A 16,162-nucleotide genomic window follows, 5' to 3' on the forward strand; every position below is an offset into this window, starting at 1 on the left:
AATTTCATCAATATTGTGGTGACTCTGACTATTCTCTCAAATGTATTTGAAAGGAATCTTGTTTTTTTGTTGTCAAACCACACTCTGTATACTGTTGAAAGTTTCTCAACAGATGGGCCAGTAACAGGGGTGGGGGAAAAGCCCTTTTTTCCCCAGTCTGGGACCGATTCTCGATCTCTGGCCAGTAATGTATTTTAGATAGTTATTTGTGTTTGACAGAAACTTGTGTAACTGGCTCATCAAAGTGTTGAGTTGCATGTAAGATGTTTATAACATCTTGAAATTGTCACTTTGCAATTTGATGTTTAATGAAATAATTCAAGGGATAAAATTAGGTGATAAATGTACTTTTTTCTTCTTCTTTTTTTATTGTTAAGATTTACATATTTTAAATAATAACACTTTATCTACATGTATCAATGGATAAATTTATGGATTTACCTTTACAGGTCACTGGTTCTTTCATTTATTTCATTTATTCTTATTAAGCTTCAATCATGCATGTACATGTATAACCATCATTTTAAAGTGAAGGAATGTTTTCCTGGGTAGGAGACTGAGATGTAATTAAATACCAGAAAGCTCACGTGGAATCTGGGAGAGTTGACAGATATTTTTAATATGCCCGTCTATGATGGGTCGTATTATGGTATGGCATTATCGATTCGACTGTACGTCCGTCTGTTAACTTTTTTTGTCTGGATCATATCTTGCATACAGATGCATACAGGACCATGAAACCTCACATGTAGGAACCACTTGGGATGGCAGTGTGTCGCATACTATTACTAGGTCACTGTGACCAACTTTTCACAGTCTACTGTATATAACAGTAAATCCTTGTCCTCACCATATCTTGCATACAGATCTATGCATACAGGACCATCAAACCTCACATGTAGGAACCATTTGGGATGGTAGTGTATTGCGTACTATTACTAGGTCAGTGTGACCTACTTTCCATGGTGTATCTATGGTTTTCCATCAAACTCCTGACGGGCGTATTATGTACCTCACCAGTACTCTTGTTTAAGTCTTAGTTTGTGTTCTGCAATATCTGCATTAATAATTATAATTATAATAATAAAATGTTTATTTACATATAAGGTAGCTCAATTATTTCTAGATTATTCTACCCTGAGGCCTTGCTACTGACTTTAACAATAATAATAATAATAATATTTCAGTCTACTCAACCAGTCTCTGGACTCAAAGACTCGTGGTCTTTGTCAAGAGCTCGAGTCATCTCTAGCGATCCGGTTACCAGAGCAGCATGTTATTATGAATCAACGTTGTGTGGATACAGACAGTCCCAGGTACATGTAACTAGTTACAGATGATGATAACACAGACTGCTAGCGATTGCAACAATGGAGGGGTGGGGAGGAATTACTCATTTGTTTTTCAACTGATTGGGGTGGGACGTAATCCAGTGGAAAAGCGCTCGCTTGATGGGCGGTCGGTCTGGGATCAGTCCCTATTGTTTATGACCTGTAACACGGTGCTGTTTTTCACTGTCATGATAAACTGTTGTTTATGACCTGTGATGTTCCTGTAACACAGTGCTGTTTTTCACTGTTATGATAAAATGTTTATGACCTGTAATGTTCCCATAACACACAGTGGTGTTTTGTCACTGTCATAATAGAATGTTGTTTATGACTTGTAATATTCCCGTAACACACAGTGGTGTTTTCTCACGGTCATGATAGAATGTTGTTTATGACTTGTAATATTCCCGTAACACACAGTGGTGTTTTCTCGCGGTCATGATAGAATGTTGTTTATGACTTGTAATATTCCCGTAACACACAGTGGTGTTTTGTCACGGTCATGATAGAATGTTGTTTATGACTTGTAATATTCCCGTAACACACAGTGGTGTTTTCTCGCGGTCATGATAGAATGTTGTTTATGACATGTAATATTCCCGTAACACACAGTGCTGTTTTTCACTTCAGATCCACACCCGCTGTGACATGGGTTCAGGATACTTTTAAAATTGTCCTCGCTGTCAAGGTCAGTGGAGCCAAGAAGGAAGACTTCAATGTGAAAGAAAACTCTGTTCACTTCAGGTTAGTTTTGGCCACTGCGTGCGTGCACGTACATTATGAAGGTGCTTTGTATCATGTTCACTTCAGGTTAGTTTTGGCCACTGCGTGCGTGCACGTACATTATGAAGGTGCTTTGTATCATGTTCACTTCAGGTTAGTTTCGGCCACTGCGTGCGTGCACGTACATTATGTAGGTGCTTTGTATCATGTTCACTTCATGTTAGTTTCAACTTACTTTCGTGCGTGCACGTACATTATGGTTCAAGGTGCTTTCCTGTATCAGGTTCACTTCAGGTTAGTTTCAGCCATCTGCGTGTCGTGCACGTACATGGGTATTGAAGGTGCTTTGTATCATGTTCACTTCAGGTTAGTGGTTTACGGCTACACTGCGTGCGTGCACGTACATTATGAAGGTGCTTTGTATCATGTTCACTTCAGGTAAAGCCGGTCGGCCACTGCGTACCAGTGCACGTTACATGTATGTTCAATGGCTTAACCACGACACCATCAAGGCCGGTCTTTTACTTCAACTTAGTTTTTCCCCGTCAGTGGGCCCACTGGGCTATTTCCCATCACAGCCAGTGCACCACTACTTGTATATCAAAGCTGGGGTGGATCTAGAGGGGGGGTCCAAGGTGTCCGGACCCCCCTTCAAATTTGAGAAGTGCCCCTTTTATTTATGATTTTTAGGTTTTTTACAAATTTATTTAGTTTTTTAAAGTTATTATTTTCAAACGATTAGAGGACTCTCGCTGCCTGTACAAAAATACTAGATTTGCGCAAGTGCAGTTTAAGTCACATGATATTTGAACGATCATAACCGTTTTGATTTGTTCAAATACCACGGTAATTTAATTTTATAAAATATTGGCATTTTCTGTCAATGTATAGAACACTGTAGAATACGTCTGCCAGCGTCCCTGTTGTAGCACTATTATATTATGGTCCATGTGAACCGTGTGTATTTTTCAATAGTTTCTTTTACTTCATTTCATTTCAACTTATTTTCGTGCTTACATCATCATTAAGGTTCAAGCACGCTTTCCTGGGCACAAACCTCAGCTATCTGAGCTGTCTGTCCAGGACAGTGGGTTAGTTGTTAGTGGTTAGTGAAAGAGAAGAGAGTGTAGTGGTCTTACACCTACCCACTGAGTCATTAAAACTCACTCTGCGTAGAAGCCGGTACCGGGCTGTGAACCCTATACCTACCAGCCTTAAAGCTTACATGTATGTTCAATGGCTTAACCACGACACCATCAAGGCCGGTCTTTTACTTCAACTTAGTTTTTCCCCGTCAGTGGGCCCACTGGGCTATTTCCCATCACAGCCAGTGCACCACTACTTGTATATCAAAGCTGTTTTGGATCTCCAGGGGGGGTCTTCAGTCATACTGAAGTCCTTGTTATTATGAGAAGTGTCCGACTGAGTTATTTTCAACAGAAGGGAGACTTGATTTTGTTTTTTTACAAATTTATTTAGTTTTTTAAAGTTATTATTTTCAAACGATTAGAGGACTCTCGCTGCCTGTACAAAAATACTAGATTTGCGCAAGTGCAGTTTAAGTCACATGATATTTGAACGATCATAACCGTTTTGATTTGTTCAAATACCACGGTAATTTAATTTTATAAAATATTGGCATTTTCTGTCAATGTATAGAACACTGTAGAATACGTCTGCCAGCGTCCCTGTTGTAGCACTATTATATTATGGTCCATGTGAACCGTGTGTAATTTTTCAATAGTGCCTTTTCATAATGTTATGTTTTTGTCTTGGACCCCCCTCATCAGAAAAGCTGGATCCGCCCCAGCAAAGGCGGTGATATGTGCTATCCTGTATGTGGGATGGTTCATATAAAAGATCCCTTGCTAATAATGGAAAAATGTAGCGGGTTTCCTCTCTATCACTGACAAAATGACTATATGTTTGACATCCAATAGCCGATGATTAATAAATCAATGTGCTCTAGTGGTGTCGTTAAACAAAACTCTTTTTTTTTTTCAACTTAGTTTTCAGCTGTGCTATGTATACATAATTTATGATTATCTGAGGTTTTCATAGCCACCACATTGCTTGTGTGTGCAGTTTAACTCAACTTCAGGCTGGTTGTGTGTGTGCAAGACTGGAGGCCTTTGATATTTGCAAGTTAATAAAACGTTCCTTCTTTTTGTGTGGTTGCTGTTTTACTCCATGGCCATCTTCAGTCATACTGAAGTCTCTGTTATTATGATGAAGCTAAGTCCGACTGAGTTATTTTCAACAGAAGGGAGACTTGATTTTGTTGTTGTAAAAAACATACCCCGAAAAACATAGTGGTCTCTGAAATGAATTTTTAAACATATCATTTCCTACTACAGTTATAACAAATGAGCGTCCCTCCCACAAATGAAGTCACAAGCCAGTGTCCCTTAAAATCAAAGTTCTTAGTTTCTCAGTCAGATTTAATTGGTAGTTTGCACCACTTTGTTATTTTTGTTGCATTTGTTTAAAATTTTTGCATTCTTGACTCTCATAATTTTTGTGGCTACAGTCTATAAACTAAACTACAATATATGAAGAGTTTAGGCGCAAAACGCAATATATCCATTTTTCATTTTCAGTCAAAAAAAATAAAAAAAATTAATTGGCGTATATCGCGTTTTGATATAAAAAAAAAGGATTTACCCAGTACAATTTCATAAGGATCAATCACCTTTTGCGACAAATCAGCGGGCCTACGATTAGCCCTTACTGACATACAATAATGGCTTTAACTAAAAACTAGAAAGAAAATGGTTTATATCGCGTTTTGCGCCTGAACTCTTCATATACACCATTGTACCATTTGTATAGAGTTGCATATTTTAACTGTATATAGTTCAAAATAATACTGATGATTACATTTTTTAATTTTATGTATCTTTTTTTTAATTTTTGCAGAAGATCTTTAAATGGAATTAATCAACAATTTGACTACGAACTCTTTGGTGAGATTTTACCACAAAAGACAGGAATTTCAATTCGCCCCAGTGAAGTTCTTCTTTCTCTGAGAAAGGTTGAAAAGGGAAAATGGAGCAGATTGACCAAAGATAAACAGAAGGTAATATAGTCTGTCTTATAATTTTATGTTGGAGTGTCTGTAAACATTCATTCATTCCAGTCTTATAATGTCGCTTGGTAATGCAGTGTTCAAGTTTCAACAGTGAGACAAGACAACACATACATGACGGGCCTCGGTGGTTAGGGCTGGATTTAGACCTTGTGGGGCACTTCAGGTTTGGGGGCCCCTCAACATAGAAATTAAATTACATGACAAATACAAAATAAATAAACTAATTTTATAATTATTAAAAATATTTTATATTGGAAGTCCTTAATCTGGGGGACCCCTCTGGCAGGGGAGCCCTGGGCAATTGCCCCTTTTGCCCCCTTATAAATCTGGTACTGTCGGTGGTGTCGTGGTTAAACCATCGGACATAAGGCTGGTAGGTACAGGGTTCGCAGCCCGGTATCAGCTCCCACCCAGAGCGAATTTAATGACTCAATGGGTAGGTGCTACAACACCCGACTTTCTCTCACTAGCCACTAACCTACTGACCCAGACAGACAGCCCAGATAGCTGAGGTGTGTGCCCAGGACAGAATGCTTGAACCTTAAGTGGATATAATCACAAAAAGAAGTTTAAAAATAAACATTTCATTTCAACTTATTTTCGTATTTATATCCATTTAAGGTTCAAGCACGCTGTCCTGGGCACACACCTCAGCTATCTGGGCTGTCTGTCCAGGGTTAGTGGTTAGTGAGAGAGAAGAGGGTGTAGTGGTCTTACACCTACCCATTGAGTCGTTGAAGCTCGCTCTGGTTGGGAGCCGGTACCGGTCTGTGAACCCTGTACCTACCAGCTTTATGCCCGATGGCTTAACCACAACAGTGCCGAGGCCAGTGAAACAAACAAACATGCATATATGAGAGCGGTGTTACAGACTATTGGTACACACCAAACAGTGCCAGCTGGGTGAACCAGAAAATAGGCAGAGCGTGGTAACCCCCCCCTCCATTCATCATTAGTGGAAATACTAGACTACATTACATGTAATTGTAATTGATTATTACTTACATCCTAACATTCAAAACTAAAACTGATTCGTTAATGAACAAAGGTTAATTTTAAAGAGAATATAATTATTGTCATAAAATGCCATTGTTTTTGTCAGGAAATATGTGTATTAATGTGGATCATATGATTGGCCAACTAGTCATACATTAAAACAAATAGCTGACATCTAATTAACACTGTGCGAAGTCATGTTATCAAAACAAAATAATAATAACTGCATTCTATATATGTATGTAGGGCCATTTGTTGCTTCAACTTAGTTATAAGCAAAACTAAAACCAAACTGCACCCTCTTCTCTCTCACTAACCACTAACCCTGGACAGACAGCCCAGATAGCTGAGGTGTGTGCCCAGGACAGCGTGCTTGAACCTTATGCATTGTATGTTTGCTAACAAAATATAAAAGTCATATTTAGCCATTTTTTTAAAGTGTAAGCTGTTGTTTACACATGTATGTCTGGCTCTATTTTTGGGGCATTTTTTCCTGCTATGATGGCTATACCTGTACTCTGCCTGAAATACTGATTTTATTGTGGTCTGTTCTTTGTGTTGGGCAACCTGAAAATACCTCATGATTATGAAATCTACTGCGATTGACCAAATGACAATAAAGTCAACAGTTATATTAAAAGTATCTGCACCAAATAGTCGTGTGCCTATGCTTCAAAGTCCAGTGCCACATCCTATTTCAGTCTCCACAAATACCATGTACCAATTAACTACTTCACCTTCCCTAACATTTTGTGCATCCCAGGGGTAAAAAAAATTACTAAGAAAACAACAGGATGGTACTTTTTTTTTATTGTTATTCAAATAGCCAACTTACCGGTACCTTTTCTGGGTTTTTTGTGTGTAAGAAATAACAGGCAATTTTGAGTTCCAAACACATATTTTCTGTGAATAATTTGGTTTGACAACAATGTCGCTTTGCTGTGAGGCTCAAAACATTTTCTTGTTTTGATTTACTATACAGTGAAACCCCTCAGAACCAGACCCACTGTAAACCAGAATTCCCTCAAAACTAGACTTTTTTTTTTTACAATCCCTTTATAAATATCAGTCCAGAACAGAACCTCATTAAACTAGATAGCCCTTAAAATCAGATTGTTTACTTGGTCCCATGGGTGTTGTGTTTAGGGGTTTTCATTGCAGGCAATATTTTGTTTTCGAAATCTTGAGGGGGCGGGATGTAGCCCAGTAGTAAAGCTCTCGCTTGATGTGCGGCTGGTCTGGGATCGATCGCCGTCGGTGGGTCCGTTGGGCTATTTATTATTCCAGCCAGTGCACCACAAACAGCATATCAATGTCTGTGAGATTATGCATATAAAAGATCCCTTGCTGCTAATTGAAAAGAGTAGCCCATGAAGTGGCGACAGCGGCTTTCCTCTCTCAATATCTGTGTGGTCCTTAACCATGTCTGACTCCACATAACTGTAAATAAAATGTGTTGAGTGTGTCGTTAAATAAAACATTTCCTTCCTTCCTTCAAAATCTTGATTAGTGATATTTGTATTGAACTGAATATTGATTACAAACGACTGTTTAATGTTTTAAAATTGTGTAGCAATTTCTAACAGTTGCATTGTAAATCACAAGGCGATACTGAACAAAACATTCCCTGCACTGTGTATATAACTTATCTTTAAAATGTTTGTGACCCCCCCCCCCCTCCCCCCACTTAAAGGCATACTGTCACGGATTTAAGGACCTTATTTCTCTAAAAATGGATATTAAATAAAAATTACATTAATTGTTGGAAACTAAATCTAGCTATCGTATCACCTTAACTGAACCATGATAAAGTAAAATCCATGTCATCCCTCGGCAATTTTAGTTTTTGAATTATGGACCATTGCCATAATTAAATTATTTTTACAAAATGTCAGTAATAAATGGAGTATGAAAGAAAGAAGTGTTTTATTTAACGACGCACTCAACACATTTTATTTACGGTTATATGGCGTCAGACATATGGTTAAGGACCACACATATTTTTTTAGAGGAAACCCGCTGTCGCCACATAGGCTACTCTTTTTTACGACAGGCAGCAAGGGATCTTTTATTTGCGCTTCCCACAGGCAGGATAGCACTAACCATGGCCTTTGTTGAACCAGTTATGGATCACTGGTCGGTGCAAGTGGTTTACACCTACCCATTGAGCCTTGCGGGGCACTCACTCAGGGTTTGGAGTCGGTATCTGGATTAAAAATCCCATGCCTCGACTGGGATCCGAACCCAGTACCTACCAGCCTGTAGACCGATGACCTGCTACGACGCCACCGAGGCCGGTAAATAAATGGAGTATGAAGATGATTGAATAAAGTACATTTAGGGACAAATCAAATTATTTTTGTTCAGGTAATACTTTGTTAGACCTTTAAATAGGTCAGTGGTCTGTAACAATATGCCTTTAGCATACATCAGTTTTACAAGCCTGTGGTAGAACCTTTCAGTCATGTTGAGAAATCTAATGTCTGATATCACTTAGGCCAACCAAACCAGCCTCGATGGCGCAGTGGTTAAGCCATCGGACTACAGGCTGGTAGGTACAGGGTTCGCAGCCCGGTACCGGTTTCAACCCAGAGTGAGTTCTTAAGGGCTCAATGAGTAGGTGTATGGCCACTACACCCTCTTCTCTCTCTCACTAACCACTAACCAACTATATGTAACTGGACAGACAGCCCAGATAGCTGAGGTGTGTGCCCAGGACAGCATGCTTGAACCTTAATTGGATATAAGCACGAAAATAAACGAAATGAAATGGCCAACCCAAGCATTTATACAAACAGAATAATATTTGCTCATGAGAATTCTTTACCCATGAGTTGTTGTTTTAGCTTTCCAGTCTTACAGTGGACTTTGAAAAGATGGCCACGAGTTCTGACAGTGAAGTGTCCGAGGAGGAGGATCCTTTCATTCTGGTTAAAGGTGCATGCTTTCTTCTTCTTCTATGTTTTTTTTCCAGCCAGTGCACCACGACTGGTACATCAAAGGCTGTGGTATGTGCCATCCTGTCTGTGGGATGGTGCATATAAAAGATCCCTTGTTGCTAATCGAAAAGAGTAGTCCATGAAGTGGCGACAGCGGGTTTCCTCTCTCAATATCTGTGTGATCCTTAACCATATGTCTGACTCCATATAACCATAAATAAAATGTGTTGAGTGTGTCGTTAAATAAAACATTTCCTTTTTTTTTTTTTCTTTTTTCTTTTTTTTAAACGCTACAAACATTTAACACAGAGACAAAGACATTTAAAAAAAAAAAAATTGACATTACAAACATGGATGATGTTGAGATGAATGGTGAAGCCGCAGTATTTCCATTTTTGTATGAGAATACTTGACTAGCAGGTCCGTGCTCCACAGAAGCTGCAGGCTTTAGTATGTTAACGTGACAATAAACGGTTTAATAACAACTTGATTCGTTTGCCAAGTCATCGTATTTTGTATTTTAATTTACCAGTGTTGATCAGCTGTTATTTATACACTGAATGTAATTCAGTATGTTTCAGTCATGTATTAATTAAAGAGACAGACCCTAGTTTTTAAACACTAAGGCATCGTTTTTTACCTAGAGCCTAGTTTCAACCTGTAAAAAATGGACACTAAATTTGGTTAATTTACAAACCTGTAACAAATTTGGATACAACAGAATGAAACAAGAGTCTGGTAACTCCATAACCGCTACTTCTCAAATGCACGTGCATTTTTAAAAAATATGAAAAGTGCATTTTGTGGTGTTCGAAACACCAGGATGACCAGAAACACTTCGGTTGTACGGAAATGAATAACCTAAACAATAAAATATAAGTAATGTTTGATTTCAGTGATAATAAACAGCTCTAATAGTGAAAAATATGCTGTAGTGTTTAAAAACTGGGGTGTGTCCCTTTAACTCCTCTAATAATTAAATACTCTGATAAATAAATATTAATAAAATGACTACAATGGCTTGGATGAAAAAATTTTCAACTGTTTCTAGACTGTGTCTTAACAAATCTTTGTAAAAAGATTCTCTAACAATATTTTTGAACAGTCTGGTTTGGCAACTGGCGGAGACATTTTTCACATCTTATCAATGACTGAACCAGTATTAAAGCTTGGTGGAGATACTGGTGTTGATTGAAAGTCAAGTATTACTGTTGTGTCTTATTGAGGCAGTGGTTAAGCCTATTACATTCGAAGTTAAGGCTAGTAGGTACTGGTATCAAAGGCTGTGGTATGTGTTGTTCTGTTTGTGATAAAGTGCCTACGAACTTCATCCATATATTTATTTATTTATCTCAACGACAAAACTGCCTTCCGCAATCTCTGCACTATTACACTCGGAGTTAAGGCTAGTAGGTACTGGTATCAAAGGCTGTGGTATGTGTTGTTTTGTTTGTGATAAAGTGCCTACGAACTTCATCCATATATTTATTTATTTATCTCAACAACAAAACCGCCTTCCGCAATCTCTGCACTATTACACTCAGAGTTAAGGCTAGTAGGTACTGGTATCGAAGGCTGTGGTATGTGTTCTGTTTGTGATAAAGTGCCTATGAACTTCATCCATATATTTATTTATTTATCTCAATGACAAAACCGCCTTCCGCAATCTCTGCACTATTACACTCGGAGTTGAGGCTAGTAGGTACTGGTATCGAAGGCTGTGGTATGTGTTCTGTTTGTGATAAAGTGCCTACGAACTTCATCCATATATTTATTTATTTATCTCAACGACAAAACCGCCTTCCGCAATCAAGACCGTATCTCTGCACTATTACACTCGGAGTTAAGGCTAGTAGGTACTGGGTTTGCACCTCTATCCTGGCTCCCACCCACAGCATGCTTTAATAACTCAAAGGCCACTTTAACAATTGTTTTCTCACTAACCACTAACCCACTGTCCTGGACTGACAACAGCATGCATGAACCTTAATTGGATACAAGGTCAAAAATAAATTAATAAATAATAGATTTAAAAAAGACAGGACAAGTTTTAATACATTAGGATAAGAAATGTTTATTGCCTACCAGTTAGCCATATTGGACTGGAGCAAACAATACATGTAATAATTTGAAATGAGATAATTACAGATTATTAACTGATTTTTCTTACTTGACTGTAGTTTTTTTTGTTTTTTTTACCCTTAATTGCAACTTAGAAACTATAATATTTTATTTGACTGGAGCAAACAATACATGTAATAGTTCGAAATGAGATAATTACAGATTATTAACTGATTTTTCCTACTTGACATATGTAGTTTTTTTGTTTTTTTTGTTTTTTTAGCTATAATTGCAATTTAGAAATTACAATGTTAAGGTGAATAGTTTGTTACAAAGTAGCTAGAAATGAGTGGTAACTGTATTTACAAATTGATCTTTGTGTAGGTAAGCGAAAGCTGCCTCGACATCCACCTGACGAGCCAATAAAAAAGGACCATCTTGAATATCCCGAGTACAGTGACGAGTCGGAGAGTCTGCTGTCGCTAAGTGACGAGGAAAATCTGGGAGAGGACCGTGACATCTTTGACTAGTGATTGTGAGAATCTGGGAGAAGACCGCGACATCTTTGACTAGTGATAGTGAGAGTCAGTGATGACAAATATCTGTGAGAGGACCGCACATCTTTGACTTGTCGACATCTTTGACTTATGATTGAGAGAGTCAGTGATGAGGAATATCTGGGAGAGGACCACGACATCTTTGACTTGTGATTGTGAGAGTCTGTGATGAGGAATAAAAAAGATCTCTTGCTACTAATGGAAAAATGTATCGGGTTTCCTCTCTATGTCTATGTTCCTCTATATATACTACTCAAAAGAATTTAAGGGTCAGACGATATTTTCGACATTATTTTCTGAATGTCAATTATATTAGCTAGACCATAATGTCACGCATGGTATTGTTCCATTTTGACGAAAGTGGGTCTAAGCAACCCATAAATGATTTAAAATCCACTGTCATTGACACTGTCGACTAGTTCTAATGGTGAAAACATGCTTACATTTGCACGTAAATTAGGGCGAAAGCGAAAGGTCTGCTAAGTGCCCATAACTTGCTTTTTCACAAAGCGCTTCATTTGCACGCTTTGCACGTGTATTCCATGTAACTAGTATAGCGAGTTTTCTTCGTCAGATATATACATGTAACTAGTATAGCGAGTTTTCTTCGTCAGATATATACATGTAACTAGTATAGCGAGTTTTCTTCTTCAGATATATACATGTAACTAGTATAGCAAGTTTTCTTCAGATCATTAGTACATGTAGGCTTTTTTAAACTTTACGTACCAAGTGTTCTTCTTTTTTATATAACTTGCTAATTGTGAATTTAGTTAGGTTTTTAAAACATTATTATTAAAGAAATAAATAAAGAGAAATAAGACTGGCTATGTGTATCCTGACTTTACTTTACCCGTCATCATAATCTGTCAGTAGAAACAGTGATTGTAGGATAAAAAGCAGTATAATCTAAATGTATTCAAATACAGCACCTTTACATGTACATGTAGGTGCATAAAATGGAAAAGTTGAAAATAAACTGAGATACTCTTTATTTATTTTTTAGTTATGGTATTGTTTGGTCTTTATTAGACTTTGTGATTCGCCATTAGACTTTGTGATTCGCCCACCATGTTGGATATTTTAATTTTGGAAACATTTTATGAACTTTTAATAATTTCCTTTGGAGTTGGTCGTCCGATATATTGACATGGTTTTTTGTTTGTTTGGTTAGTGGTGTTTTGTTTGTTGTTTTGTGAATGGTGTTGACAATGCTCTTGGCAAGTTGTGTGAGGAATGAATGAATAAATGAATGAATGTTTAACAACACCCCAGCACAAAAATACACACCGGCTATTGAGTGTCACAAATGGTTGTGTGAGGAAGCCCATGGTGTAACAGGTGAAAAGTCCCATGGATTGGATAGAAAAATGACCTAGAAGGATCAGCTCTTTGGTTCAGTGGCAGCCAGGGTATGCCAGTTCAGAGAAGATTCATCTAGAGGGATCAGCCGTTTGGTTCAGTGACAGCCAGGGTATGCCAGTTCAGAGAAGATTCATCTAGAGGGATCAGCCGTTTGGTTCAGTGACAGCCAGGGTATGCCAGTTCAGAGAGGATTCATCTAGAGGGATCAGCCGTTTGGTTCAGTGACAGCCAGGGTATGCCAGTTCAGAGAGGATTCATCTAGAGGGATCAGCCGTTTGGTTCAGTGACAGCCAGGGTATGCCAGTTCAGAGAGGATTCATCTAGAGTGATCAGCCGTTTGGTTCAGTGACAGCCAGGGTATGCCAGTTCAGAGAGGATTCATCTAGAGGGATCAGCCGTTTGGTTCAGTGACAGCCAGGGTATGCCAGTTCAGAGAGGATTCATCTAGAGGGATCAGCCGTTTGGTTCAGTGACAGCCAGGGTATGCCAGTTCAGAGAAGATTCATCTAGAGGGATCAGCCGTTTGGTTCAGTGACAGCCAGGGTATGCCAGTTCAGAGAGAATTCATCTAGAGGGATCAGCCGTTTGGTTCAGTGACAGCCAGGGTATGCCAGTTCAGAGAGGATTCATCTAGAGGGATCAGCCGTTTGGTTCAGTGGCAGCCAGGGTATGCCAGTTCAGAGAAGATTCATCTAGAGGGACATACATGTAGGTCATCCCATATCCCCACCATCGGCTAGGGGATGTTTCAGTCATCACGAAGAGGAGGTACCCCAGCTACAGGGGGGTTTGATCATCACCCAGAGAGCAGGTCCCCAGGCTAGAGGGATGTTTGTTCATCACCAGGAGGGTAGGTCCCCAGATGGGGGTGATCATTACCTGGAGGGTAGTCTCTAGCTAGAGGGTAGGTCCCCAGCTAGAGGGAGGTTTTATCATCACCCAGAGAATATGTCCCCAACTACGGTGTGTGTGTGTGTGTGTGTGTGTGTGTGTGTGTGTGTGTGTGTGTGTGTGTGTGTGTGATCATCACCTGGAGGGTAGTCCCGAGCTAGAGAGTAGGTCTCCGACTAGAGGGGGGTTTGATCATCACCCAGAGAATATGTCCTCAGGTATATGGAACAGAGCTATCCCATGAAAGAAAGCCATGTAAGAAATTTCTATCTTACATGGGATATCACGCTCTTGCGTTTAACATGACGTCGGTGGTAATATATGACGTCATATTATGTGAGGTGGTGACGTGAGGTCATTAGACAGAGTTTTAAATTAATATTTTGTTATTAAAACCTTCATTTTACAAGCTATCTTGTTAATTTGTAGTGTTAAATATTATTTAACACATGAAACAAACACAGTAAATACGATAGTGCAGTTTATTTATGATAAAATGGTCAAATAAAAAAGTTTATTGTTCAGCCATCTTTGTCTGTCCGTGTAAAATAATGGTTTATTTACCGAATGAATGAGAGAAAAAGACTCCCATCATATGTGGTCATGTGGGATAGAAAAAGTATACCTTCGGTGGTGAAAATTTCTACCATGGGACTCTGCAAGCCTCGTCCCAGGTCGAAATTTTCACCACCTCGGGTGTGCTTTTTCTATCCCACATGACCACATATGATGGAGTCTTATATTCTCCTTTTTTTCAGTAATTCTTAGTTTTTCTCCTTTTTTTCAGTAAATCTTAGTTTTTCTTCTTTTTTTCAGCAATTCTTAGTTTTTTTCTTCTTCTTTTTTAGTAATTCTTAGTTTTTCTCATTTTTGTTCAGTAATTCTTAGTTTTTCTCATTTTTGTTCTCAGTCCCTTTTAGGTCCAAACAGAGGGCCTATAGGTTTTCTCATCTGTACCACATATGTTTTTTTCAGACTATTCTTTACTTTGCCTCGAGATACTGAGCTGAAATTTTGTGTATAGCTTTATCATGTAGTTAAGATCAGATTTTGAGTTTCTTGGGGATTTACTCATTTATGACAGTTGTCCTTGAACTTAGGGAATATTACCACATATGGTTTTTAGCGATTTCCTATATGCCTTGAGATATTAAGCTAAAGTTTGTGAATCAGTTACAGATCTCCTCTCATTTTCATGACGATTTACACATTTATGACTGAGTTATGGCCCTTGTCTTGGAGATGTAACAATCATCAGTTTTCACACTTTTCTTTGCAGTGTGTCAAGATATTGAACTGAAACTTTGAATATAGCTTTATCATATAGAATTGCAGATCAAGTTTGACTTTCATGGGGTTTTGACCCTTTCTGACAGAATTCTGGACCTTGAATTTAGGAAATCACAACACAGGTGTGGAGAAATATATTGCCAGTTCCCCTGAAAACGCCCAGTATTGATAACTGTAGGCCACACCTGTTCATTATATTATTTTCATTAACTGATTTTCGTGCTTATATCTAATTACAGTTCAAGCACGCTGTCCTGGGGGCACACCTCGGCTATCTGGGATGTCTGTTCAGGACAATGGGTTAGTTGTTAGTTGGTTAGTGATTAGTGAGAGAGAAGAGGGTGTAGTGGCCTTACACCTACCCACTGAGCCCTTAAGAACTCACTCTGGGTTGGAGCCGGTACCGGGCTGCGAACCCTGTACCTACCAGCCAGTAGTCCGATGTCTTAACCACAACACCACCAAGGCCGGTCAACCCTGTTCATCCATATGTACACTGTGTGTGTTTAGCTGTTAGAACTAAAGGTCCAATCAGTAATTACAAAAAAAGCAAAATCCAAAGCCTTACATTACATCATCGGTAATATGGTCACTGCTAAAACAAGACTGTAATCACCGGCCTTGGTGATGTTGTGGGTAAACCATCGGAAATAAGGCTGGTTGGTACTGAGTTGTCAGCCCGGTACCAGCTCTCAGTCAGTGTGAGTTTTAACAACTCAATGTGTAAGACCCTCTTCTCTCACACTAACCACAAACCCACTGTCCTGAACAGACAGCCGGGATAGCTGAGATGTGTGCCTAGGATAGCGTGCTTGAACTGTAATTAGATATAAGCTGCTTATATCCAATTATGGTTCAACCACGCTATCCTGGGCAGCACAAAAATAAGTTGAAATATTAAAAAAAGACTAATCATGT

At 38.8% G+C, this 16,162-nt stretch overlaps 1 protein-coding gene across 1 annotated transcript in view; it reads left to right on the top strand.

Annotated features, from left to right (window-relative positions):
- The window catches only part of LOC121389125, a 28,852-nt gene extending 16,877 nt beyond the window's left edge, over positions 1-11,975 (top strand). The window contains exons 4-8 of the mRNA XM_041520737.1: positions 1,188-1,316; positions 1,962-2,075; positions 4,974-5,133; positions 8,988-9,078; positions 11,526-11,975. Of these exons, the coding sequence (XP_041376671.1) occupies positions 1,188-1,316; positions 1,962-2,075; positions 4,974-5,133; positions 8,988-9,078; positions 11,526-11,671 (640 nt within the window). The 3' untranslated portion in view covers positions 11,672-11,975. The remainder of the gene's footprint in view (positions 1-1,187; positions 1,317-1,961; positions 2,076-4,973; positions 5,134-8,987; positions 9,079-11,525) is intronic.
- The last annotated feature ends 4,187 nt before the right edge of the window (positions 11,976-16,162 follow it).

The sequence above is a fragment of the Gigantopelta aegis genome, chromosome 14 (assembly GCF_016097555.1).
Source record: "Gigantopelta aegis isolate Gae_Host chromosome 14, Gae_host_genome, whole genome shotgun sequence".
In the NCBI taxonomy this organism is placed as follows: Eukaryota; Metazoa; Mollusca; class Gastropoda; order Neomphalida; family Peltospiridae; genus Gigantopelta; species Gigantopelta aegis.